This window comes from Polistes canadensis, unplaced genomic scaffold, assembly GCF_001313835.1.
Source record: "Polistes canadensis isolate GaletaPanama2010 unplaced genomic scaffold, ASM131383v1 scaffold_116, whole genome shotgun sequence".
Taxonomy (NCBI): domain Eukaryota; kingdom Metazoa; phylum Arthropoda; class Insecta; order Hymenoptera; family Vespidae; genus Polistes; species Polistes canadensis.
In genome coordinates, this window is record NW_014569663.1 from 332,102 (window position 1) to 360,006 (window position 27,905).

General features: G+C 32.8%; 4 protein-coding genes across 4 annotated transcripts in view; all 4 read left to right on the forward strand.

Moving 5' to 3' along the window:
• Positions 1-8,508: 8,508 nt before the first annotated feature.
• Positions 8,509-10,470, forward strand: LOC106787835. Its single transcript, XM_014750532.1, has 3 exons — positions 8,509-8,692; positions 9,434-9,536; positions 9,991-10,470. The coding sequence occupies exons 1-3, from the start codon at positions 8,678-8,680 to the stop codon at positions 10,230-10,232; spliced, it is 360 nt and encodes a 119-aa protein (XP_014606018.1). The 5' UTR covers positions 8,509-8,677; the 3' UTR covers positions 10,233-10,470.
• A 359-nt stretch (positions 10,471-10,829) lies between these two features.
• LOC106787834 (homeobox protein 2-like) lies at positions 10,830-13,340 on the forward strand. The gene is made up of 3 exons (XM_014750531.1): positions 10,830-10,855; positions 11,627-11,693; positions 12,047-13,340. Exons 1-3 carry the CDS (start codon positions 10,838-10,840, stop codon positions 13,276-13,278), a joined length of 1,317 nt encoding a protein of 438 aa, XP_014606017.1. The 5' UTR covers positions 10,830-10,837; the 3' UTR covers positions 13,279-13,340.
• Positions 13,341-14,810: 1,470 nt separating this feature from the next.
• On the forward strand, positions 14,811-15,718 carry LOC106787836 (shematrin-like protein 1). The gene is made up of 3 exons (XM_014750534.1): positions 14,811-14,898; positions 15,145-15,301; positions 15,388-15,718. The coding sequence occupies exons 1-3, from the start codon at positions 14,881-14,883 to the stop codon at positions 15,444-15,446; spliced, it is 234 nt and encodes a 77-aa protein (XP_014606020.1). The 5' UTR covers positions 14,811-14,880; the 3' UTR covers positions 15,447-15,718.
• Positions 15,719-26,834: 11,116 nt separating this feature from the next.
• The window catches only part of LOC106787827 (mucin-2-like), a 2,984-nt gene continuing 1,913 nt past the window's right edge, over positions 26,835-27,905 (forward strand). The window contains exons 1-3 of the mRNA XM_014750525.1: positions 26,835-26,843; positions 26,943-27,109; positions 27,236-27,766. Coding sequence (XP_014606011.1) covers positions 26,835-26,843; positions 26,943-27,109; positions 27,236-27,766 — 707 coding nt within the window. The remainder of the gene's footprint in view (positions 26,844-26,942; positions 27,110-27,235; positions 27,767-27,905) is intronic.

Genomic DNA, 27,905 nt, shown 5'->3' on the forward strand with positions numbered 1-27,905 from the left:
AGAAATATCTACAAGAAAATTAATTGCAAGTCACTAATAATCAGTATTCAACACACGTTAATATTATACATGAAATAATATGACTATATAATGCATGTGGTACGTTGCATTCTATAGCAAGCGAACAAAACATAATCGAGAATTTCAATTACAATACTTTAGATCGAGATTTATCGTGGTAAATAAAAATAAGAGAAACGAAAGTATCCGTAAGTGGTACCGATACTATTATATTATATTTTATTCCCTTTCTAGTAATAAACTCGGAGGGTACTATCGAGAGATAGTAAAATCGAGTCGAACGTCGACGATCTGCACGCTTCGTGAATAAGGTCTCTAAAGTTAACTCTACCATTTCTCACCCTACCACTACTTTTTGTACTAAGCTAGAAAATATAAATCAGCTCAACGGGATAGTAATTTCGAACAGTACGACGGAAGATTTTGTAAGAGACGAACTAACTAACAATTGAACTTCATTGAAATAAAATATCTATTTGTGAATGGATTTTGTTTTTCGGCCACAATTTGAAGTGAAGTGAAACATTCTCGTGCATAACGTGACTTCGAATCTAAAAATAAGTTTAAATATATCCGAATTATAATGATTTATCGTGATTTATATATTAAGGAATGGATATAAAATCGATTATTTTCTTTTTATTGGTAATCTATACAATTTGTTGTAAGTCATTAGCGATCCAAATCTTTCCTAATGATGATAAAATAATTCAATCGGAAAAACTCAGAATTAAAAATGATCTCAAAGGGCATCAGACAACGACTGAAGATGCTTCTTCGATACCATCAGAATATATAGAGGAACCAGCAGATCATAAAATACCATATTCCGAACACGAAGATCCTAAAGATGTTCCAACGAAGCCTAAATTTATTGCACCTGGTGAATGGGCCAAGCCATCAAAAGATACAAATATTTCTTTAGATTTTGTACCTACGAAAGTTTATGCCCAAGTTAGAGGAACCCATACAATTAAACGTGCACCACGAGAAGAAGCCATCAAAGAAGCTGAAACAGACGAAGAGAAATTAAATGCATTAAGATTACGAGAAGTTGTAAAAAATTCTAAGATCAACACGGTTTATACCGAAGAAGGTTACGAGGATTCTGCTTATGATCATGCTGGACACATCAGGGACGCTGATTTTCACGAAGGATTTGCTAGAAAACTTCAAAATCGATTGAAAGAGAAACATGAAAAGGAAAAGATCAATCCGGATGAACTTGAAGATTACGAAAATGACTATAGCGATCAGGATGAAAATGACAAAGAAAATTCGCGTGAAAATTATTTGGAATCTAATTTGAATCCTAAATTGATCGTTCGAAATGAGATCGAAGTTTTAGAAAAAGATGTCGAGCGAAGCGGTGAAGAAATAGCAAATTCTTCGGATATACGATCGTTCGATTCAAAGAAATTACACAAATCTACAAATTCTGATAGTAAATTGGCAGGAAATAATAAAATTTCTAGAACTGAAAATGATAATCAGGATTTTAGACAAAATGAAGGAATTTACACTCGAAATCCAACCGATCGGGTGACATACGAAACAACCGATTATCCTGAACAAAGGATTGTCGATCGTTCGAAGGAAAATCTATCGACGAATGATTACGGTCGAACTGTTTGGGACTTTTTGAAAATGACGAAAAATGACCCACTAAATGAGCAAGAAATGACGTTAAATCATAAAGAAAGAACGACATTATCTCCTAACTTACAACTATTTACTATGATGCCATTGACTCTACCTGGACCATATTTAGAAGAAACGGTAACTTTACCTTCCATTTACTCAGTTTCTCAGACCTTTCTTCCGCGCGGTCTCGATTCTGAAATAATTAATCCCGGACAGATCACATCGATTACTCAAAACAACGATCAAGTTTGGCCAAGACAAACTAATGGTTTTAATAATGTCGAACGCAACGATAATCCAACGATTCGCTCAGCTATCTTGGACTCGGAAAATGTTTGGAACCCCTTCACTTTAAGAACACCTGATCGTTCTTCCTTAAATAATTATGATGAGTACGTTTTAAAAAACACATCAACCGAATCTGCGACAACAATTTTACCAAAAGAAAATCAAACAGAAAATTTGCATCTGAATGGAATTCAAATGAATGATAACCATAACAATTCTTTCTCGAATCTTAAAACCGATCGAAAGAAAACAAAATACAAAATTTCGGTAAGACACAAGCCACGTAAATTAACGAAGACATCTAAATCAGCTCGATCTCGAAAAGAAAAGGATGCTAACAAATATGACAGAAATTTGCATGATCAGAGAGCAAAGTACATGAAGGTTTTGAATTATGTGATGAATCAGGATCGATCTAAAGAATCTGACGATTTTACTGTCACAAGAAGACCAAATGAGGTCAAATATTTCGACTTTCGTATGGACGATCGTCCAATAGCAGGTAGCCAATTGGCTATCGTTGATCAATCAAGCGTACCGATCGAAAGCGAAACGATAATGAGAGAGCCGAACGGTAAAAACTTTCCACGGAATCAGCCGATCTCAAGCGTGGACAGCTTCCTTGGTACGTCCTCGCTTCCGATCTATCAAGTTGATACTTTTCCATTTATCGATTTATCACCGCCGCCATTGCCATCGACTAAATCTCGAAACAAATATCGTTCGATTTATAACAACGATAAATATCATCGTAATAACGAGCCGATTATAAAATATGCTCCGGTGATCGTAGATCTAACACGAAAATCACTAACGAGAAGAAAAAGATCGTTGGAGTATGTGAAAGGCAAGATAAATAATGGCACGACTAATCGCGAAGAAATAAATCAAGATAATAATGATAACATTATTCGAGTTATGAAAGATCGAAGAAATTCGAGAGTGGCGGAAGGATCTAGCAATAGCGATTATTACGAAGAAAGACAACGTCAAAGAAATATTGCTAACTCACGTGGGAGTAGAAAAACTCATGAGGAATTATTAAACGAGTCACCTAAAGTAAGTACTCTTGTAGTGGACAAGGAAATCGAGGAGCGATTTAACAAAGACACTTCAAAAGATACTGACAAATTGAACAATTACAAAAATGATAAATCCAAAGTCGAAGTTGAAGTACCGAGTTTCGATTACATTGAAGAACTCGCGAATCAAGAAGTAGAAAAACTTCATCCGAGCGTTACAGACGCCACGATTAATTTCAACAAATATCCTTTTTATAAAAACGAAAGGATATCCGATTTATCCGGTCTCAAGTACGCTCTTGATCCTAAAAATGTTCCAAGAAAAACGTCAACCGGAATGGAATTTTATGATTCCCGTGATAGATATAAAAATTGCGAGGAAGTGGATGCTGATTTAGATGAAGTTCATCCTAAGGAAGAAGAACCATCCAACGATCGAGATCCTAGTGAACACGAGCCTCGTTTGAGAGGATTAGGTGAAAAGCTAGATTGTTTCAAGGCTAAATACTTTGACGAAAATCCGTTCGATAATCCACTGTTTATGGAAAAAAATGTTGGTGATCCTAACTTACCAACAGAATTAGATCCCAAAAAGCTTACGGAAAGAGTACTAGTTTTACCAATCGGAACTAGTAAAGAATATATTCCACAGAAATTATCTAGAAAACCGGAAAGAAATTCTTATTACCCTCACGCTACGCGAAATTTGAAAGGAAATGTAAGAGCTCCGACAAATGAACAGAAAAAAGAACGTATATCTACTTCATTAGAAATATCACCAGCCCCTTATCAGAAACAAGTGTACGAGGATGTAATGAATAACATCAAAGAATCCACAGATATTTATCGAAATCATCGAATGACAACTATCAATCCTACATTATTAACAAACAATGAATCAAGTGTTTCATCTACTGATAAAACGAATGTAAAAACATACGACAATGTTTTCACTAATAAAACCAATTTGATGGATATTGAAACAGATTCGAGCACTACCACTATCGATGGTCTTTTACCTCCTAGAGGACCACATCATTTTGGAAGAATAAATAACTCGAGAAGAAACAGAATGACACGAAAAAGTAGAAGAAGACCTCCTTTGCATCACGTTCCAAGAACGATCAGACGTTATCACAAGATAACGATTCAAAAACGAAGTTTAGAAATACCAATTGACGATTCGAAACTTGAAGATTTAGTAGCCGAAGAAAGTAGAGATATAATTAATAAAAATCCTGACACATCTTTCGTAACATTTAGATCTCGTAGAAAAAAGTCTTCTGTTGTATCTAAAAATTTGACATCTATGAGGGAGGATCCAGACAAAGATTCATCAAGTAGGATCGTTTACACGATCAGAGATAGATTCAAGCATTCGAAACCAAAAGATGAATTAAAAGATGTCGGCAAATTCACGGCGAAGTCAAGGATATTAGACGAAGATAATAGAAGAAAGGAGCCGAGATATAACAGCGTTGAAAGGAAACGAAACAGTTACGATTCTTCCACTATTTCATCAACTATTTTATCCGATGATTCCGACATAGATGATTCGACGACACTGAGTACGATTCCGAATAAACGATTAAAATATTCAACGTTAACGAGAGATAGGACAAGGAAGGATCCCGAAGAACATCCTAGCGAAATGGAATCGATAACGAAACAGAAAAATAATTACGAAGTTCGCGAAAATATTGAAGACATTAGTACAACTCCTACAACTTTATCAACTTCGTTAAAATATTCTAAAATTAGGGACTATATAACTTCTGATCCTCCAGAATACAAGGAAATATTTTCAGAAGAGGCAACAGAATCTCCGATCGTTGAAGAAACTCGATCGAAAGAACCTAACAGTGATCTTGAAGAGGATTCCGAATCCATTGAACATAAGTCTGAAGAAGATTCTTCGGAAAAAGAAGAAGAGAATGAAGAGGAAGAAGAAAATGAAGGAAGTAAAGAAAGTGACGAATCCAAGAAAGAAGACAGAACATTTTTCCATTATTCATCAAGACCATATTCTCCGTCGGAAAATTACGAAGATATGAAATATTCTAAACTGGGAGCTCGTATCAACAAACCAGCATTTTATCATCCGCCATTTTCTATGCAGGGATACGAAAGATCTAGTTTATCGCCTTTCGAAGAAAGTAGCGAAGAAACGTCTAGTGGTGGAAATAAAAAAAAAACACGTTACGCGTCGTTCCCTTGGAGTTTGGATGATGAACGACAAAAGCAATCCTTCGGAGAATCGAAATATTATTCGACTCCGATTTGGAGTTACGAGTATCCTTGGGAGAAGAGGGAACGATTGGCAAGAGAACGAAGAAGAAATAAAAAGAATTATGGAAGATTCGATGATTTTCATTCGAAGGATAGCAACGAAGATGTTTCATCCTCCAATACTCGGACTTATCCTTGGGATTTATACGACGTTCCTTCGAAGAAACATAAAAGAAATAGATATGGATCATATTTCGATACGGACGAAAGCAGTTCCGATCATAAACCTATTAAATACAGCAGCAAATATAATTCCAGTAATCCCAAATCATCTCAATCGATTCAAAATAATGTTAATCATATTCTCTTTGATCCGAAAAAATTCGATAAGAACAAAACTCAAATATCTTCTTCTAATTGTCGTCGAATTTTAACTGGAACTTTAATACCAGAGGACATAACTTTGCCACCGAGAAAAGAAAATGGAAGAAGAAGAAAAGTTGAAGAGAAAAATCATTTAGAAGTCACTTCCGTATCTACGATAGAACAGAAAAATCTTAAGAATGCAACGAAGAAAGAAATACAAAACAAGCAAATGGAATTTACAACTTTACAATCTCTCATAAATATGGAAACAACAACTAAGCCTAACGTCACTGATCGATCTATCGACACATTGCGAAGACGTAGAATAATTAAAACAAATTCTACGAGTAACAATGATGAAAAAGAAAATTCTACGAAACGTAAAGAACAAGTTAAGAAAAGAAAGATTCGATCGACGACTATAGCACCGACAACAACGACAACAACGGTTATCCCTACTTTTACAAAATCAATTCGACGAAGACCACAAATGAAATCTCAAGGACCAAATAATACATTTTCTAAAGTAAAAGATATTCTTCCAACACCATCAACTACAACTGTTGAACATCGTTCGAGAGTCTCGAAGGAATCCTTTATTAGGACGACTTATCCTGATAATGAAAATTCGACTACCAATACAGATGAGAATCCTAAAACATTTGGAGTAAAATATTATAACAAAAATAATGAAAAGGATCGTAATCGTGGAAATATTACAAGCGAAAACATCGAAAGGATATCAATGACTACCAAGGAAACACCTGATCATGTTTATCGAACAAAACAAATAGACAAGGATGGGGTTAAAGAAATGTTTATCTCGATTGAACCTAACAAAGCTAAAAATATTTCTGAATTAGAAAATTCCGATATTTCGGAATTCGACAAGGAGAATAATTGGAAAATCTCCCAGGATCTTGACCTCAGCGGTATTCCATCGACAGAAGTAAGTTCTCTTGGTCAAGACAGAGTCGTTCGATTGATCGAGCACAGCTCGAGCAACATCAGATCTATCATTTCCTGGATGTCGGAGAATTACGATTTTTAATTCCAAAACTAAAAGTTTATATTCTATTTACAATTAGATGGTTTTCGAACTTTTATCAATTATTTCACATACAAAATTTCAATTAATTTATCTTACTAAGTTCGAAGATTATCGTCGCAAATTTGTCTTTTTAATTTTCAAATATAAATATAATATTTAGGCTTATCGTATATTCTCTCAGGTATAAATGCATACATTTTTCCTAAAAAATTACAAGAGATTATCGTTGCAAATTATATTTTTTTTTATTTTTCTATGTAAGTAATTTTAGATTACTTTCCAATTATTGCATAGAATTATGTTTATTAAATAAACAAATGTAGATTTTATGAATAGATGATCTTCGAACGTTTTTAAACAATTTTTATTGAAATAAAAATTGCAATGAATTTATTGTAAAAAGTTCGGAAATTATCGTCAAGAATAATTTCTTCATATTTTCGTCTGAGTATTTAGAACATTATACGATTTCAGAGTTATCTGATAGGCAATCCCTTGGAACAAACATTGGAACCATATTCGAGGAACGATCGTGTATTCGAAAATGGGAATAGAAAATTAAAAAAGATAAAAGAGAAGGATGAAAAAGAAGAAGAAAGAGACAAAGAAGAAGGAGAAGAAAAAACAAATATTAAAATTAAATCGTCGATCAAATTTATACATCATCCGGAACAGAGGTTGTATTATTACGTAGAACGGCGTAGGTAATTGTTTGCATGTTCATTTTTTTATTCTCAAGATTGTAATCGAATACAAATTTTCATTGTGTTTAAAGACTTAATACTCTCTCAATCTCTCTTATACAAATACTTAATTACTGTAGTTTACAACTCATGTATTATTTAATTGTTCTTTTCTTGTATTTGAAATATCTTTTCACACTTTGTGTGTATAATTATTTTGTTATGAATAAAGAGTGCAATTTTTATTTCATATTTTTCATTTTCGATGATCAAGAATTTCAAATGATTAGTATTATACCGAGGTCATGAAAAGGGTTACGTAACTGCATTTAATGTTTCAACAGTATGAAACCTTGATCCAATTTTGGGTATAGTTCCCATAGCATTCTGTTTAACACAGATACCTGCATACGTTTAAATAATTACAAGTTAATTACTTAAACATTCTCATCAGTATCGACACAGACAAAGTAAAGAAGGATAAACAACGTTACGTATATAATCATCAGATTATCGGTTGACAGTATCGCCAATCGATCGTACATATGCGGTTAGCCTCAATGCCGGTTCATGTGTAATACAACAATATAAATGGCACAACGTATCGAGACGATCGACGTAATTACGGTATTGTGAAAAGCATGACTAACATAAGTTGAAAGAGAATTCGTATATCGCTTAGAATCTTCTTTAAAAAAAAAATAACAAGATATGTGTAAAGAATCTGAATCTGTTTACCTATATCCACATATTGGAGTAAATCCTGATATGAAACCAGGACATGAAACACTTTGCTAAGTGGTTGAGTAATCATAAAACTGAATTCAAAATTATTCATAAAAACCTGTTCTAACGTAAAAAACTTTTCTTAAATATTTTTATATCTAAAGGAGACATCGCGAGATTATTTCAGAGTAGAAGGGATGAACAATGCCTAGAAGGTATGGTCCATTGAAAAAACATAAAGAGAAAAAAAAATTAATAATAAATATAATAATAATAATAATAGTTAAGAGCAAACGTAACTAAACGTGAACGTGAATAAAAGATAAAACCTTGATTGTTGTAGACAAAAGTTATTTTACGTATAGATAGGATGTGAGAGGCGCCCCGCACTTTTCTCAAGGTTAAGGTACCTCAGGGTAGGAGAACATAATACGTATCTTTGTGTTACGGTAACGAATGTGTTGGCATAGAATAATACGAGTTGATAAAATCCTAGAGAACGATAAATAAGTCCTCGGGAAATTGAAAGGGAACACTAGTGTTCGATTGGTCAACGGTATACCACGCAGTCTATATAATTCGATCCTTGCCTTTATACCCTAGTTTGGCCTGTTAGTTAGTTGAACAGTATCATTTAAAACGACGACATGATTGCTACCAAGGTATTTTAAGTGACTTTTATAATATGTGATTACCGGATTTTGTTCTTTCCAGTAATCCTATTTGATTGATAAGTTTTTCTTCATTAATTTATCAAAGTATAGACAAATGTCACGAAGTTCAAGTTTGATATTCCCGGTGGTGTTGATTTTTCGTGAAAAAATTTTATTATATCTAACTAAGCTGTTGTAACAGTGGTGATATCAATGATTGGAATAAGCTAGAAAAAAGCGTGAGAATATTAATTAAACGTTATAGAAATTTTCCATGACAAATTAACTTTTATTACCTCGATTTGTCGCGATGCAATTCGATCCGGAACGTGTTCTTACTATTTTAATCTGAATAATTGTGATCATAGTTCAGTATTACGTTCACTTAAGACAAAAGAAAGGGGCACGTTAGGTTATATATATACTTATATAATTATTGATTTCATCGATTTATAAGGAAAATATCAAAAAAGTAAATTCGTCGTTCAACGATAGAAATATTTATGCCTATTACGAAATATTATATAATTTATTCGATATTTTACAAGAGTTTTATATCAATACGTCATATGCTTTCTAAAAGATATAGCAATATATTAACTTAATCGAGCGTAGCGAGAAAACATTTACATATTTAACGAATATAAATGTTATTTTCTAATCCACATTTCTCTCTCACGTTAAAATCATATTAAAATTTATTCAAAATATAAAATATACATACGTAAATATGTATCTTCTTTCATGCAGATTCTTTTTTCATTTGGATTAATGCAGTTGATTCATCTATCAATAGCAGCACCATTACCGGACAGCGCAGGAATCGTTGAGATGGTAAACGGATTAGCTTATGGTAAGTTAGCTCTGCTAATTGGTACTACAGATTACTACTATGACGATATCTTTTGATAATTCATTCATTGTATCAGAAGGTTTCGTATTAAATATAAAGGTGCAAGCCCATGAGCACAGAAAACTTGGTATAACTTTCAATTTTTTGTCGCTGGACATAACTCCACTTATTTCAGCTAGATGGAGCCATAATTTGACGCTAAAAATCAACGTCAAGCGTCACCATGGGGTTGCACCTTTCTAGATTACTGCATTCGAAATAGTTTTATAATAATTATATCTATTAAACAATTTAAATAATGTTAATTAAAACACATTTTTATAATTTTATTGTATATATTATATAAAATATTTTATTTAATATTATATGCAATATTTACATTTTTAGAATATATATAAAATGTATATTTTAACATAAATATTGAAACAAAAAAATATTGTTTATTAATTCCTAGGTGGTATTCCTTATGGGAGTGTATCAGGTATGCTAGCAAAATATCCAAGATATCCAACCCAACAAGCGATTCAATCAAGAAAATTATCTAGTATGAAAGCAATTCAACCTGTGATCGTGACACCCAATTTTAGAGCAACAAGATTGGCAGTAACACATGGAACGCGACCTGTTCAGATTTATAATCTTCCAGGTGTAATTGCACCTGGCGTCGTCGGCACGATCAGTCAAATTGGATTTTGAAAGGTTCATCGTCATTATCTTCTCCTTGAGAATCATCGTGTTATATCTAACAGAAATATTTTTTATTGAAAATTCAAGCCTCATCGTTTGGTTTCGCAAGCATTCAATAACGAAAAACGAACAAGAATTAATGTTATATATTTTTATTAAATAATTCCTCGCAAATTACATATTAATACCGCTTAACGAACGTTGATGCATTTATTGAAAATACAAATGTATGCCATATGTTTTGACTTACTAGAATGTAATAATAATAATAATAATAACATTAATATTAATAATAAAAAAATAATAATATTAATATTAATAATAAAATATAAATAATATAAATAAATTTAATATTAATAAAAAAAATATTAATAATTCATTTAAGTATATAATATGGAAAATACGTAGTTCCAATTATTCATGCGTTAAGTAAGTTGCGAGCATCGAACGATTGAACCATGTAATTGCATCGAAATGCCGATTATACGTTCAAATCCATATACACTCGTATTATATTTTAAGAACAAAGGGACACAGAATTGTTTAGAGAGAGGAAAGTATAAATGACATCGGAGTCGTTGCGTATACCTTAGTCGTCATCAATCCCACGCACGATGCATTACAGTCTGCACGTGAGTATCTAATGTGCGTACTAACATTAACTACAATAAGTCATACTTTAATTACATGTTTTCATAAAAAATCTTGCAATCGTCAAAGTGTAACTTCGGTGCTTGTTACAAAATCCAAAATAATTTAATTATAATTGGAACAATGTAATTTTGAATATTCTAACATCATATTAATCAGAGTGTTTCATATACGATAATAATACTCGATTATTTATAATAATTTCTAATCTCTTTTCATAGAATATACAATTTTATATCGTTAATTCAGCCTTTTAACACGGATTTCCTAGAAAGATCGTTCCTATTCTTAGTCCAATGCACATTAAAGACAGGCGTGATTCTTAGTAAGATTTGAAAATGAGTTGCAAACGCGAATATTATGCTAATCGTGCATCTTGTTACTCCGTTTCGTGACTTCTCCCGATCGGTGAACATGTGCACCGAATATCTTTGATTAGCCTTAAAACCAACGATCCCAAACAACTTAGAAAAAAATACTTTTACTATTTCCGTGAGGACGCAATCGAAGATAGGCATATACATAAAAAAGTTCCGCACGAAGGGACTCACTGACAATTTATCCCTCGTCCTTTTAATTTGACGTTCATGCTTCGTTGAACGGAGCATTGATAATGTTAGTCATTTTATTCTATCCCTATTCTATTCATTAAAAATATCCTAACCGTGAAAACTTCCTTGTGTTTAAATTAGGACACCTTAAAGTCTCATTTGATTAATCATTATGTAAGAAAAAATAATATTCTTTTATAGATACTCCTATGCTACATAACATTGTGGAATTTGTCGAGTATTGGAAGTGCTGCCAAAAGCACGATCAGTAAGTAAATTACTTATATAAAATTTTAATTATTAAAAAAATATTGATTCAATATCTGGAGAATAGAAAAAAAAAAATATTTCTTGTTCCCTCAGATCCGTCTAAAATTTTTCGAATTTTTCTTCCTCTCCGTAATCCGATGATTTCATGGAGTTTTAAATAATTTTTATCTTACATTTATTTTAATTCGAATCTTATTGCCTTGACCAGAACGTAATAATTTACAAGTTATTTAAATTCCTAAATATCTTACTTTTAGTGTCTCCTAAAAATATGTCGACTTTTATAGAGACACCACAGAAAAAGGAATCCGGTCGAATATAAAAAATATAATTAACTAAATTTTATTGTAGATTCCGACATTTTGACGACCTTCGCTAAAAACGTCGCTTCCGCACTGACACCAACTCTATTCGGGGATTTTCCGGCTAACCGAGCTAACAGATCATTTTTCGAAATATCATCGGTCACTAAAACTGAAGAGATTCCAAGATTATTTCAAAGTACCAAAGACAAAATTGACCAGCCTGCAACAACTGAAATTTACCGAGAAGAAAGCAACGCTAATAAACCCAATCGTTTATCAAACGTCAGAAGACAGGCTGATGATTTTTACAGTCCTTACGAGAGACCAAATTATCCAGACAATGTTGGTTATCGACAATCTCAATTTTACGACTCTTACAACGGCCCAAATAATTATTTTCAACCAATCGGTCGAGATGATAGGACCAACTTACGTGGAAGTTTGAATCTAGGTCGTCCTGTAAATACTAGGAATTTTGTAAATAATGAAAATATCGAATCACCAGATCGTTTCGATTCTATTTATCGATCTCACGAACAAATCTCGAACGATAGAAATTTGGGAAGACCGTTTAATGGTTTTAACGAATTCAATGGTTACTCATCTTTCGAAGATCGACGAAGAGGTAATCTCAGATATCATCACAGTCCATTACCAATCGATGGACATTACTTTGGACCTTTTGGATTTGGTCCACACGTTCCTTATCATCATCCCCTAGGTTACAAATATCCGTATGGTTATCATGGCCGGCGACCAACTACAGAATCCAATAATTCTAGCGAGAATAACAATAGTAAGGAAGAAACTAAAGAAGAAAATGGGTCGGATCGTCCAAAATCTGATGATCGTCGACCAATTTATGGAGGCTATAAACCCTTCTATGATTTTCCTCCACCTTACAAATTCGGTCCAGGCTATTATCATCATAGAGATTACAATGAAAGTTCCGTCGATCATCGTCATTATCACGATCCTTATTATCACAAGTATTATGATTATCCATATTACGATGATTTTTATCCTGGTCCTTATGGTTATGGTCCGAAACCGAAAAATGGTAATAAAAATAATGGCAATAATAATGGTGGAGGAAATTCTGAGACACAGGTGAACAAAGACGCGGAAACTATTTCAGCGAGTGAGAAAGCGGAGAAAACGATCGATGCTTCCAATTTAGAATACAAAATCAAAATTCCAACAACTCCCTTCGAAGATGGATTAGAAAATAAACGAATCGTCGATGATGAAGTAGATCATATCGATCCTAATGCTTAATTTATCAAGAAAAATTCGTCATCTTTCTCATAATGTATATTTGTATTCAAGAAAATGATCTTTTTAAATAATTATTCAACGAATTTATATTTTTTTTGTATCATTGATACCATAACCAATTCGATAATTTGTATATAAATAGAAAGATTAAAATAATTAAGTGTCATAATGATTCATTCTCCTCGATCCTATCTCACACTTATTCTATTTCTAAAAGTTTAATTATTCATTAGCTTGTCTGTTCGATGACAGAAGGAAATAAGTATACTTACTATTATCAGAGAATGAGAAAAGTTCAACGATACTCGATATAGGCGCGTTCAAATCTTTGATCTCAGGCTCAATGGTAACCGTTTCCCATGATAATGATATCCGACATGTTCCCACCATATCGACGATTATCCCTATCCTGCTATTATACTTAATTCAACAATATAAAAACATGTCGAGATGTAAAATATATACGGTCTACTAATATTCTTCTTTCATGAGACTGATCTCTTGAAGACTATATCTATGTCGTCGATCACGACCGTATGAAAGAAACGTTTATGCAACGAACTGCATGCAATTATATATGATTATATCCTCTTCACATTTCTTGAAATAGAAAACAAAAAGACTTTCAAAAAAAAAAAAAACGAAAAAAGGAAAAGAAGTTTTGATCTCTTCTCGAATAAAATAATATATAATATGAATAATTAAACACCAAAAATAATGATGACTAATAAAATCAAAATAAGTCAGAGGAAAAGAAAGAAAGATATGCAATAAAGACGGCTCGTAAAATCGGGTTTGACATTTCGCAGTCAACTTGCATATTATTCGTTTGTGTCGACTTACATCACTGCGGTCTTTCCACGCGTCCCTGCACCATACGCAATAGATACTATTAAACTTGGCGTTATCATTGTAACTCTGGCATATTTCTACATTTTATAATTGAATGTTCCTTTTTTCTTCTTCTTCTTATTCATTTTTCCCCCTTTCTTTCTCTCTTACTTTCAATATTATTAAATAAAATTTCAGCAGAGCAACCATTCGTCTCTCTTCTCATATTTCTGTTTTGGTTACGATACTCGTGACAGGAAGGTTTCATTCTCAATTCTCTAACACATCGATATCACATACGTTAGTATATATCGTTGAATGATCTCTAATTATGAAGTACTAAGCAATGGTTTCGCTTGACGTATTATCTCTCTCTCTCTTTTGTGTAATAAGCAGACAAGCTATTTACGGTTATTAATCAAGAATCGTCGACAACATAGTTGTTGGGAAGAAATTTGGATGTCAAGGCACTCCGTCTATGTATATACATTATGTTTACCTCGGAATCAGCCACACATGTGCGACCACGCCATGCATTATTCTTTCATAACGTCGTCTTCTATTCGTATAATCTTCCCTGACAATAGGCTTTGCTATTAACGTTAGAACGGACCAATACCGTAGCCAGGGAAAAAAAATCTTATAAACAGAACTACTGGTTTTCTTATAAAAGAGCTTTACTCGTGTCTAATCTCGACAGTTTTCTTTGAGAGAGTACTCGTCTTCTTTCTTGTTAGATCGATCGATCAACGAAGAACGAACGGACGAAAAATGGCCTACTCAAAACTCGTAAGTCAAATTGGCGTTATGTTTATAGAAAAATTAATTACTACTTTTATTTAATGTAAGCATTACAAAAATATATAAAATAAATAAGTATCGAGGAGAAAGATTTATATACGTCACGAGTGTTTCTCGATAATATATTCGCAATTTAGAATCTTATTTTTATTTCTTTTCTTATGAAAAACTTTCTCTGTTACGTCTTATCCCAATAGTTCTTCTTCTTAATATTTTGGTTTGCTTCTTATTTAGTTAATAGTTTTGTTGTTGAGTCTCATCGTCGGCATCGCAGTTGCAAAACCAGGATATCTCGGCTATAGATTCGGTGGATTCGGATACCCATATGGCGGCTATGGTTATGGCTACAGATATCCATTCTACGGATATGGTCATGGTTATGGATTTTATGGTAAAATTTAACATATTAATTAAGTAACTATTTTATATAATGATAAACCTATATGATTTCTATCGATTCTAATTTCTTTTTTTTAGGAGGTTATCCATATTACGGCTTCGGTCACGGTTTCGGTCATTATGGATATTATATATGATCAGTGAACAGTGACAAATTATTTCTGTTAAGGAAAATATCAATAAGAAAGTAATCGCATTTATCTCGTACTTCATGTTACGCGAACTATAAGTCTGTGCTTTCGTAAATTTCTTTACAAATAATTTTTACATGATAACTCACAAATTTATGCTATGTTATCTCAAAAGATTTATTGCATTTATATCAAATTATTTACAATATATTATATTATATAGAATAATATTAAGTGAAATAAAATAAAGAAGATCCACGTTGATTCGATTATATAAATGATATTGCAATGTTTTAGCGAAGCTAATGATTTCAAAATCTCTTGAAATAAAGTGAAGGAGTTACGTCGAATTAGAAAACTAATTTTAAGCACTTGTAAATTTCTAAACACCTGACAATAAATTACGACTATGTTACTGCCAAATATGTTTCGTCAGGTAACATTTTTGGTAACCTCTAACGAACAGATACAATCTCGAAGACTTTTGTATCAATTATAATACATGTTGCTTAGAAGATCAGTGAACCCAAAAGAAAAAGGTTTCCTTAATTTTTGTTCTAACAATTTAATCTTATACGACGAAATTTCAAGCCACATTTATTAATCAGAAATATTTGAAAGGTCAATAAAAATATATATGCATAGCTTGTTGCAATACGAAAATACATTTTCGGTCTCGAGACCCAAATCCATGACCTTCTTTGCCCAAATGGATGGTAAATGTTCCATCTCCGTTCCTTTTTTGTCCATTTTTTTTGCAGCCGAGCTTCGTTGTATAATAAATGACCAAAAAAAAAAATAAGCTTAAGAGAAGCATCTTAAAAAAAAAAGACCGGTTCAAGGAAAACCAAGCCAGATCATTGAATATAATGCATGCATACTGATATATGTCTAGATGTTTATATAGTATATAATAATCGTGTAATTTATCCTATTATAAATGTTATCGTACATTTTCACTTTCTAAAGGAGACTCTTTACGAAAATTGCAGCATCATATATGAGGTGAAATATCAAGCGCATCATCGATCATACAGGTTCGTGCCTCGACGAATAGCTCGAGACAAAATATTACAAAAATGTTATCTTTAATTATAGTTAATCGTAGTACTATAATTGACACACTATTAGATATAATATTATTCAGGTAATATATTAGTATTAATAGATGTCATTAATATGAGGGTTATCATCTTATCTAATATAACTTATACTTTATTAGTAAAATAAAATAATTTTATTTCTATCGAAAGAACCTGCATTCGAAAGGAATATCCCTAATTAATATTTTTCATTGTTAGTAAGAAGTGAACAAATTATTGATAAATCGTATTCTCCTTCGTATACATTCAATGACGAAACGCTTGGATTTTCTGCGAAGAATGCATCAATTACTAATTTGCATAATTTAATACTGTTTAATTTATCACTACTTTGTTCACGCGTTTTCATTATTTGAATGATAGCATAGAAGAACGTTATAATTACATCGACAAAGAATAAATCGAGTCTAAGAAACAATGACATGACGCGAGTAAAGAAATAAGAGTATTACTGGTATATGTTCATAGAATATTGATTATGTGTCTCATCTTCTTGAAGGATCTTCCTTTGTAAATATTTTTCTTTTTTCCTCCCTTTCTCTTCTCGTATATGAATAAGAAAAAAAGAAATAAAAAAGAAAAATTAAAAGTAAAAAAAAAAAAAAATATATAAAAAATATATAAGAGAAAGAGAAATAATGATATAAAAATATTCGTGAAGTTTCGAAATCCACGCACGCTTGGGTAATAATTATGGAAAAGAGAGTTCCAATGAGAGTTCGTATCTTCGGAGAAGAAGAGTCGTTGAGGTCGCTTAGAACTTTTCAGGTCAACGAGCGTTTCAGCATTTACATTACAATAGTCGTAAATATAGTATATCATTTTATAACTCGCTTATCATGTAGAATTCAGTTTTATTAATGCTATCCCAATCACCCTTGAATATGAAGAAAACTTCGTAAGATTTGGTTGATATCTGCATCGAGAGTCGATTATGTAATTCTTATGAGAATCATCGTTAGAAACATCGTAAGTTAATATTATCACTTTCTTTCTCTCGTATATGTATATTATATATATTTTTTCATTTGCGTTAGCCAATCATCCTAATTCGAGAACGCATTTTCTCAGCAGGTTTACCTTGAAAGTTTAAACACATTCCTTTTCTACATTGAATCGAATCTAATTCATTTTCAAGGCTTTCTTTCCTGAAATTATTTCCAAGGCTTTTAACGCGTCGCTCCCATCGACAAATTCTTAACCAATTCATCTGGACATTTAGTGATTATGTTATCCTCTTAACTTAAAAATAATTTCATAAAAATAACTTCAGCCGGATGAGATAGATTATTCATAGGTCATTGCCTTTAGGGATCGAACGTCTTCAATTTCTCTACTTGAAATGAATATTGAAAATAATTTTTCTCTCCTCGACTTTCTACTTGGTAACAGTTATTTATTCTTTTATAAAAAAATAATATTTGCGCAAGGATTTGTGTGTGCACGATTCGATGACGAATGTCACGAATATAACACCCACGTTATATGACACCTACTCCAATGTGGATCCGTGATAATTATCTTCTAGTGAATTAAAGGTCTCTATCTTGAACGTAATGAAGCATTGCTGGATAAAATCGCACTTTATCCAAGTCCGTTTCGTGAAATGTAAGCAAAGGAAACATAAATAAGTCGTATCCTGATGAGAGAAAGGTACTACCACACAACATTTCCGTTAGGTGCAGTAATCGATTTTGAAACTTCTCATTTTACTCTCTACCTATCTTATTTGTACGGTACATTGTCGACATGAAATAAATTTAGTTTTCCCCATCTCACTCCCGACATCCTTATCATCCTTTAACAGACATCGTCTTTACAAAGATTTATATCAGAGTAAGAAAATATCTAAGGTCAAAGGAATCGCGATTACGAACTTTTATATAATATACCTATATATCTATATAAACATATATATTTACGTTTACACGTAAGAACGTATAAATACATATTATTATATATCTATACGGTGCGATACCCACGGTAAGTTCCTTCATTCACGCTAAAACAGAATATACGAGAGAAAGTTATGATCTACGAGAGAAGGATTTCATTCATGGATAATTACCATTAAGAAACTGATACACCGAACGTTTTGTTGGCCTTGAGAATTTACCAATAAGATGATCAGTTTTAATCGGACTCTGTGAGTCCGGCATTAGAAGGTTGTATGCACCATGAAATCGACCTTTGTAAGCTACGTGATCAGTGGGAAAGAAGAATCGAATATGTTCGATGAGAGATTTTCTTCTCGTAACGATCTGATCGATTTGTATCTATAATAATCCTCTTTCGATTGTATTCGATCAGAAAAACGGGTCTTTCAAATCTTTTTTTCAATGTTATCATTATATAAAATCCTGCCACTTCTGTTTGCTAATATGCAATAAATGCGAATGTAAGATGCATTAATGTTCTTTCGATGATTCGTTACGTCGATATTGCTTATATCGAGAAAGATCATCTACTCTTTATAAACATTAATTAAATTACATCGTCTACTAATATATTCTCTTAATCGTTTCGCTTAGGATGATAATTGTTTTTAGCATTCCAATTACCAACCTTACCGATAAATATTGTTCTCGTTTTTAGTTATATTTTATGGATATTATTTAATTTATTACTTAAACAATATTGTTTAAAAAATATGTTATAAAAACGTATTAATAGTAATTGTAAGAAAAAGTTAAAAGAAAAGAAGAATAATGAAGACACGCTTTAACCAATCATTTTAATTGATTTCAGCAAATCTCTAGGATTAAATAAGTTTACGAAAAACAAAATTGGTTTTTCCTTATGTTATTACACGTACACGATTGTAACGAATACATGTATAAGAAAAGAAAGACACGATTAATGATCTACCATCGAACATCATTTTATCCTTGCTCGACAGTATCCCTTATTTCTTGCAAACAGTTTTATGTAATATATACTTGTGCTATCCTCCTCTTAACAATACTTTCCAATTGGTTAGTGTTGAAATTATTAGGTGTAACGACTAATTCGGTGCCTTGATATAAAATTCATTTCAACAAAATTGACATTTTATTGTCGTCAAAGAATTCGACATTTGCCTGAAAGATAGATCAGATTCATTGAAAATAATAGACTATTTCGAAGAATAATAGATGTATGATTATATTTGATAAATAAATACTACATTTTTTAAAAAGATAATGAATTCATCGCTACAGTTAATAATTTGAAGAAATGTGAAAATCGATCATATTGAAAATAAAAAGGGTTGCGTTTTGTTTCTACGTGAAATGAGATCTTGAAAAGATAATCGGCGCCTGTACGATTGCACGAACAGTCAAGTACAGGGACTCTGTCATTAAAACGTTCCGCCAAATCATTCCTTTTCTTTATTCTTCTATTTCGCCTTTTTATTCGCACGAACAACAATGAGCAACCGTCGTTATCCAAGTAGCATTTCCAGTCAAGATCCACATTGCAATTACAATGTAGTAGTCGTGACAGGTATCATCGCATCCGAATAATTCGTAATACAATTAAGAAACTACTGGATTCGTAATTAAATATCTTAAGAATGGCTATGTGCTAATCTGTTTTATAATTAACGAGTTAACGTAACGTCTGTCATTAGGTATTACGATATTAAGTCGAAAGGCGTATGTAATCCTAGTACGTATAATAAATATTTTAATGTTATTTCCAAAAAAAAAAGACTTGACATAAAAAAAAAATAAAAAAAAATAAATAAAAAAGCATTAATAAGTATGCTTAAAACTTAGCTTATATATTGATATTACCATTAATGAAGATTTATTAAATTATTATGAGAGCCCGAATGAATATATCACATATTCGAAATAATTTGAAGTCGTATGGACGAGCACGGGCACTCGATCGAAATTATGTGTATCCTTGAATCCTCCGAAACGGTCGATCGCGAGATTCCGTTGTGTCGGCACACGCAACTCAATGGACCTTTTGAAGATATAACTTGGTTGGCATCGTCCTTCTTTCCTTTTCTCCTACCGAAGCGAACTCTCACTTTCTCTCTTTCTGGATCCTTCTTCTTCTTCTTCTTCTTCTTCTTTCCTTGCTATTGGCTCCCCCTCACTCACATCGATGTTCTTTCTCTCTCCCACTCTAGTAGGACACGAAAGAAGAAGAATTACAGCATCCTCTTGGACACATTGGATCGCAATAATTGTATGGACCGAACGTCTCTCCCCCACCAACCCAATCAGGTGAATCCTATAAATGCTCTCAACGTTCGCTCGGGACGAAGAAGTCAACTCTATCGAGATAGAACCTCCCGCGAGACATGAGTTCGTTTTGACTCGCCCTTCGCACGCTCGGTTATTATCGTTAACGACGAGAGCTTCTTCAAATTAGTGAAATGGTAAGTAATCGACGAGAGTTTTGTGGATATATTAGTGATAAAGTACGATCAGTGAATTATAGTCCCTTCTACGAGAGGTGTGTTTTAAACGTATATTACGTGAGACGAAACGACGAAAGTGTGATCGATGTGGACAACTTTTAGTGGATCATTGTTAATTAGCTACTTCGGAATTGGCACTTCTGTGAGAATCTATTTATCGAGAGAACAAAATTACAATAAATCTACGTAGACAATCCTATTATTACAATCTTTTTTGTTTTTATATTTACGTTTTTAAACGATTACGTAACATTTTTCTATATTTTTATAATAACAAATTAGGTCATCAAATTTATCCTCTTCGATTTATGACAGAAACACGTGCTCGATCGCGATCGTTATAGATATTTCTTATCATCCCCTATTATATGGTTTTCCTATTTGAAACGATTGTATTTCCCATTATTTGTTCCACCACATAGAAATACCACATAGAAAAAAAAAAAATGGACAAACTTTCGTCGTTTCGCACTTTCATTCTACTGCAAAATAATATTTCTGACGGTGAGCTTAGTCGTTGGTATTTGCAGATAGTGCGGCCGTGCGCACAACCTCTTAGGAATTAATACCAAGACTCGAACGACAGCCAGCTGTTGGCGCTTAAATGTCAAAGGTTATAATTGTTTCTTAACTCGCGATACATCTGATGGAATTCTTCTTTTCTTCTTGTTTTTACCTTTTTTTCTTTTTTTTTTTTTCTTTTTTTTCTCGTTGTCATTATAACGACATAAGAACTTACTAATATGGTGTATAATGCTACTTCAAATAAATTTCTTTATAGATTGTAAGATCGAGAGACGACAGACGCATCCTTTCAAATGCGCGCCAAAATATTATTTGCATTATCTTTGCGTGTGTGTATGTCTGTGCGTTACTAAGTCTTTTATGCATTTTTCATATTCCAACGAAAACATTTACTTTCGACAATACTTTCCTTTTTCCATCAAATACAACATTAGAAAAATATTTCTCTTATAATCTTTAACTTTGTTTTAAAAATTCTATCCTAATCATTTTTTTGTTTACGTAATTTCGCGAAACAAGAGAAGAAGAGAGAGAGAGAGAGAGAGAGAGAGAGAGAAAGAAAAGAAAAAAGATAAATGTGAAAATTTACATTTTCAAAAGTACTCCTGAGTATTTAATAAACCATCGAGAAAAAATATTTATCTACATTAAAGACGACTTCCGGAGTAATTTTCGTGAATGCAATCTTGAGGAAGACAACAATCTGTCACGCAACGAATCGGCTGGTCTAATCCAACGTCCGTTCATTTTCGGACTCTAGCGCAATAGAGAAATTTCTAAATGATTTAAAGGTCAATTTTGTACGTTCCGAATAAAAGAGAATCGGTCGACTCGTACGTTATTAGAAGTCGTGAGGTTCCGTGACGTAACGTGACATTCTAACCGATCTTAGATATCTTAGGATGCTCCTAGCCTAAACCGTTTCCTACTTTTGCCACTTAAAATACGAAATAATCATGTTTCGTTATTTTTAAAAACATTTTTTTTTATATATAAAAATAGCTTCCTAATTATTTCTTTCTTTTTTTTCCATAACTTATCATTTACAGGAACTATAGTCTTATTAGCAGAAATTTTATTAGATACGATCACTATTTAACTGGTAGTTCGTGTTGTATGTTGAACTTATAAGAATTTAATTAAATTCTGGCTCGTTGCTTTCAAAACAAAAGTAGTATAGAAAAGATCGATATTTAACGAACTTACTAAACTATAGTTTAACTCCGTGAGTCGATTCAGGAATGAAAGATCAGGCCACGTCTATTCCTAATCCTCCTCTTTGACTTATTCAACATTGTATTTTTATTTCAAATATACTCGTCTCGCATACATAATTGCATACATTATTGAAATCGATATAAATATGTAAACAAATTATCTACACGTAGATATAACAATTACATTTTTCTTTATATATATTTTACATCTAACAATTATTTTATTCATAGGTATGAAACGCGTTAACAGTTCCTTATAGAATTAAAAGTACGAAGAAAGTTGCGATAAGATTGTCATCGAAATTGCAACGTCATTACATAAGCAAATCACTCCTATTGATATTTTCATATCTTTTTTATGTGAAAATCTGTATGTGTGTGTTTTTGGTAAATCAATCTATACGCGTATAAACACGCACACATACACACATACATAATAAGGCAGCATGATGGATAACTCTTCCAAATCGATGACACAAGAGAAAACGTTCGTCGTGGGAGTGAGAAATGTAATTCGACCTGTCCATCTCTTAACGAATTTCTTTTTTTTTTTTTTTCTTTTTCTGTTTTATCTTTTTTCTATTTGTTTCTTTTTCCCTCTCAACTCCGAGGATCGTGGTTATTTTCAACGAAACGATTTATTACCAACTACTAATCCGTCATAGCTGACATTTATTACGAATGATTAACAAAGAGCAAGTACGAGCGTAAAATCCATGATCGAACGTTAAGCCAAAGTTTAGAGTTGATGATGCGCGTTGATGATCTTTTCAAAATTCTTTTTATACCATTGTTCAGAAACATATTACATATTCATATTTATTATGATACCTTACGTTAGACTAATCCTAATGAAGAATCCCTTTCAAATGATATTTTTCAAATGTTAAACTGAATTGTGAAAATGAAGGTCAATGACAATTCGTCATTCGTTCGTGTAACAATTATTATTACGATGTTAAAGAACTTTCAATTTCTTTGTGGTTACGTCTTATAACCACCTACTCATTACTCGTACTACAAACAACTATCATCACCTAAGTTTATTACCTTCGGTAGTACTTTAGTCGTTTCAGTGGATTCATCTTGTAGTACTATTCTACTCGCCCACGTGTTCCTTTCTTTGAATTTATGTAAGCCGTTCGATATGAGAACACTCATGGGCAGGATAATTTATTCTCTTACTATGATCGTCCTCCAAATGTTAAGATAACATTAGCATAAATTAGAAAAAAAAAAATAAATCAATAAATAGTAGAAGAATGATACAAGAATGTTCGCGTAGACAGAAAAATGTATTCTCTTTTGAAGATCGTTAAGATGAAACCGGGAAGAAATTAGAAGAAATGAAAAAATTAATAAATAAGAATAAATAGCAGAGAAAAAGATATCACAAAACTCATATAAAGAAAGAAATGGTTTTTTTTCCTTACGACAAACGTATCCTCGAAAGTTAAGATAGGAGTCGAAGACGAGATAATATGTAAAGAAGAAGAAGGGAAAAATAAATAAATAGGTAAAAGAGAATATTAAAGTAAAAGCAAGGTATTTTGGTTGTGTAATCGAGAGAAGTCAAATTGGTCAGTAAATTTCAAGATGATCCGCGGCCTTTCGTAAGAATGATAAATATCATGTCGTCCTTCTTTTCTGTCTCGTTTCTTTTTTTTTATTCATCCTCCTCTTCTACATCTTTTTCTCTCGATATTTTTTCCTTCTCTTTCCTCGAATTCTTCGGAGATCGGCCGATTAAACTTTCGATTTCGTCACAATTGGGACCTCTGCCTTTTGGCCAGACGATGGGGACAACTTTTTCTTATTTTTGTTTTTTCAATTTATTTCATTTCTTTTCATTTTATTTAAAATATCTTTTGAACGCAACGTGACTTGTAAATTCCAAAAGTCATCTTCATTATTAAAGTAATAAAATTATACAAGAGGTGAATTAAATCTATGAAAAAGGAAAAAAAAAGAATATGAAATAGGGGGAGGAATAAAAAAGAAAAAAGATTCTGTAAATAGATAGAAAAAAAAATCATTAATGATGCTTCGATACTTTACTTTTTTATTAAGAGTGAAAGTAGAAATCCTACGTTCAATAATAGTATCTTCCATATTAGCGAGCGTACAACGTCCTTGCCGTATAATAATGACGGAGATAAAAAACGGCGGATGGATTTTCCATTTGCATGTACCATAAAACAAGGCGGATCTTTGTTATGTTAGGAACGATCATTTTACCAACCGACTATATAAGTTCTATGCTTGGAGATTTTTTTCTATAATTTAAAAATAATTATTAACGAGTGAAAGAGATAAAGAACAATTACGAGGCGTGAAGCATTCCAATTCTCCGAACATTCGTTACCAAGAAAACTTTCTCCGTACTAACAATCGAGAATAATATAAACAGTTTTTGTTGTCTTGTTAGAAATTCTTATGTTTAAGAACCATCGAAAGATACGAACAAATCTGATAAAATTCGAAGAAAGTTTCGATAAGTTTGTTTGTATCGTAGAAACCATATCTTGTACATATCTCAATAGGCGGATTCTCTAACGTTTCACAATATTGCTGTCTTTGTTCCTCTTCATTTTTCATTTAATTACGCGCATTATCACGTATAGATCAACACATAATTAGAAAGTGCAGGTAAAAGAACGCAGACGTCTTGGTCATCTCTTCTCTACGCTTTATTAGTACTAAAGTCGTAATGCGTAACTGCAACAGGCGTTTACATTATGCAAGAAACTATTTTCGCCTATCTCTCATGTATTCCATTTCAATAGATCTTTCAGCGGTGAAAGAAGGTGCCGTATCTAACTCATTGATTTACGATACGACCAAATTATTAAGTTGTAAATTAAACTAAATCGATCTTCCAATGATATTTTTATGTACCAACTATTATTTAGAATTTTTCTTTAATAGTCATTTTGTGAAAATCGTCTGGCCAAGGTGACGTATCATTTTTATCATGTATCTTATGTCTTTTACATATGCAATGAAAATATTAAGAAATTAAGCCGGATGGCATATATTTTCGATTTAAAAACATGTTCCGCACGGCCGGCTGTGTTTTCAAAGATTACATCACGAACGACGTACGACTTCTTCAAAGCTACTCATCGATTTGCGTTTTATAACGCGCTGGATATGGATTGCGTCTACTTCTTGGTGCAATGATGCAAGAAAGTTTGCATATCCCATAAGCGATGAAGTCCTGACGCATCTTATAAAAGCCATCATTGTATTGATACCTCGTTATCTCGAAAAGTATCTTACCGTTTTTTTTTCGAATTGTTAATAGGTCAGTCAAATACGTAACGATCGATTAAACTTTCGATCAAATAATGTAAAAATAAAATCGTGATTTTTCATCGACAAGAAAATTTGAAAATTTTTTGCACGAAATATGGAAGCTTTAGCCAGATCGTATTCTTGACACTTCCAAAAGATTTAAAATACAAATATTTATACCAAGTGCATTGCAATACGATGCAAGGTGAAGCGTATGCAATTTTACGATAATATGTATCGCGTGTTTCGCAGACCATGGAAATACACGGCAACACTCTTGTAAACCACTGCAAAAAACCTTTCGCACACTTCTGACGGACACCGATGTTAGAGAATATTATCTCTCCCACAAGCGCGCGATCATTCCATATAAATTGTACAACATAAAGGTCACTGGACGTTTCTCCGAGCTAGAAACGTCATTCGTCGTATTGTATCTATGAGATATTATGTACGAATGAGACAAGATGATTTAGTAATACTCAATCAATATACGATAAGTCTAATTTTAATCAATTAAAAAATTCTTTGATGTCATCAAGAATGTTATTACATCAAAATATAGAAATTACTTCCAACTTCATTCAAAAATTTAAATATAGAGTATCTAATACTTCATTTATCGAAATCACAGGTTTGTAAATAGCGATTAGTTAATAAGACCATAAAAACAACCAATGACTATCTTTAGAGGTTTAGCAAATTACCAATCAATAAAAGCATTCATAGTATAGTGTATTTCGTGCCAACAAACCTTTCACGATCGTCCCTGCGTTGTAAGATGTTATTATGTAAGTTCATTATAGGTGGGGCATGAGATTATCCCACGAAGATGATGCTCGTACTATCGCGAGGCCTTAAATCGAACACAAGTTCACTGAAAAATAAATAATATACAATTTAAATCCTATTTTAATTTTCTATCTTTTTCTGTTCACAGTGGAAGCTGCTGTGTATCGTCACCCTCGTGGCGGTACTATCCACATGCCATGCGCAGCAAATTGAAAGGGATAAACGGGCGATAGAGAATTATCCACAACCCCAAAGAGCATTTGATGGATATTACTACGAAACACCTAAAATACCTTTAACTTTACCTCCTATAAGGTGAATAATTTCAATCAAATGAAAAATATTACTTAAAGATTATTCAGATTTCCAATGAGAGCAAGAAATAATCCAATGAACGAGACAGTAAATATTTTTTTATTTCAATAATTTCTCCTTTAACAGAGAGGATACAACAAAACCCACAATACAAACGAAAAAGACGTATCCAACGATAAAACCACCTACGACAACAACGCCAACATATTCGTATCCAACTCCGGGGACCCGATTAACTTATCCATCAAGTCCGAAAACGACCACCAGGCCACCACCAATTACTTTCACGACTCCGCCGAGTACGACGCCAGGATATTCATATCCAACTCCGAAGACACCATTAACTTTTCCACCAAGTCTAACGACGACCACCAGGCCACCACCAATTACTTTCACGACTCCGCCGAGTACGACGCCAGGATATTCATATCCAACTCCGGAGACACCATTAACTTTTCCACCAAGTCTAACGACGACCACCAGGCCACCACCAATTACTTTAACGACTCCGCCGACTAAGACGACAAAATATACGTATACAACTCCGAAGACATCTAGACTAACTCCTCCAACGACACCCAAGATATCAACCGTTCAGACGACACCACATCCAGGATATATTATATCAACGCCAAAGAATCCTTTAACTTTGCCACCGTACACATCGAGACCACCGTACCAGCCACCCCAGACACCATCTAAACCACCATACCAACCTCCTCAGACACCATCTAGACCACCATACCAACCTCCTCAGACACCATCTAGACCACCATACCAACCTCCTCAGACACCA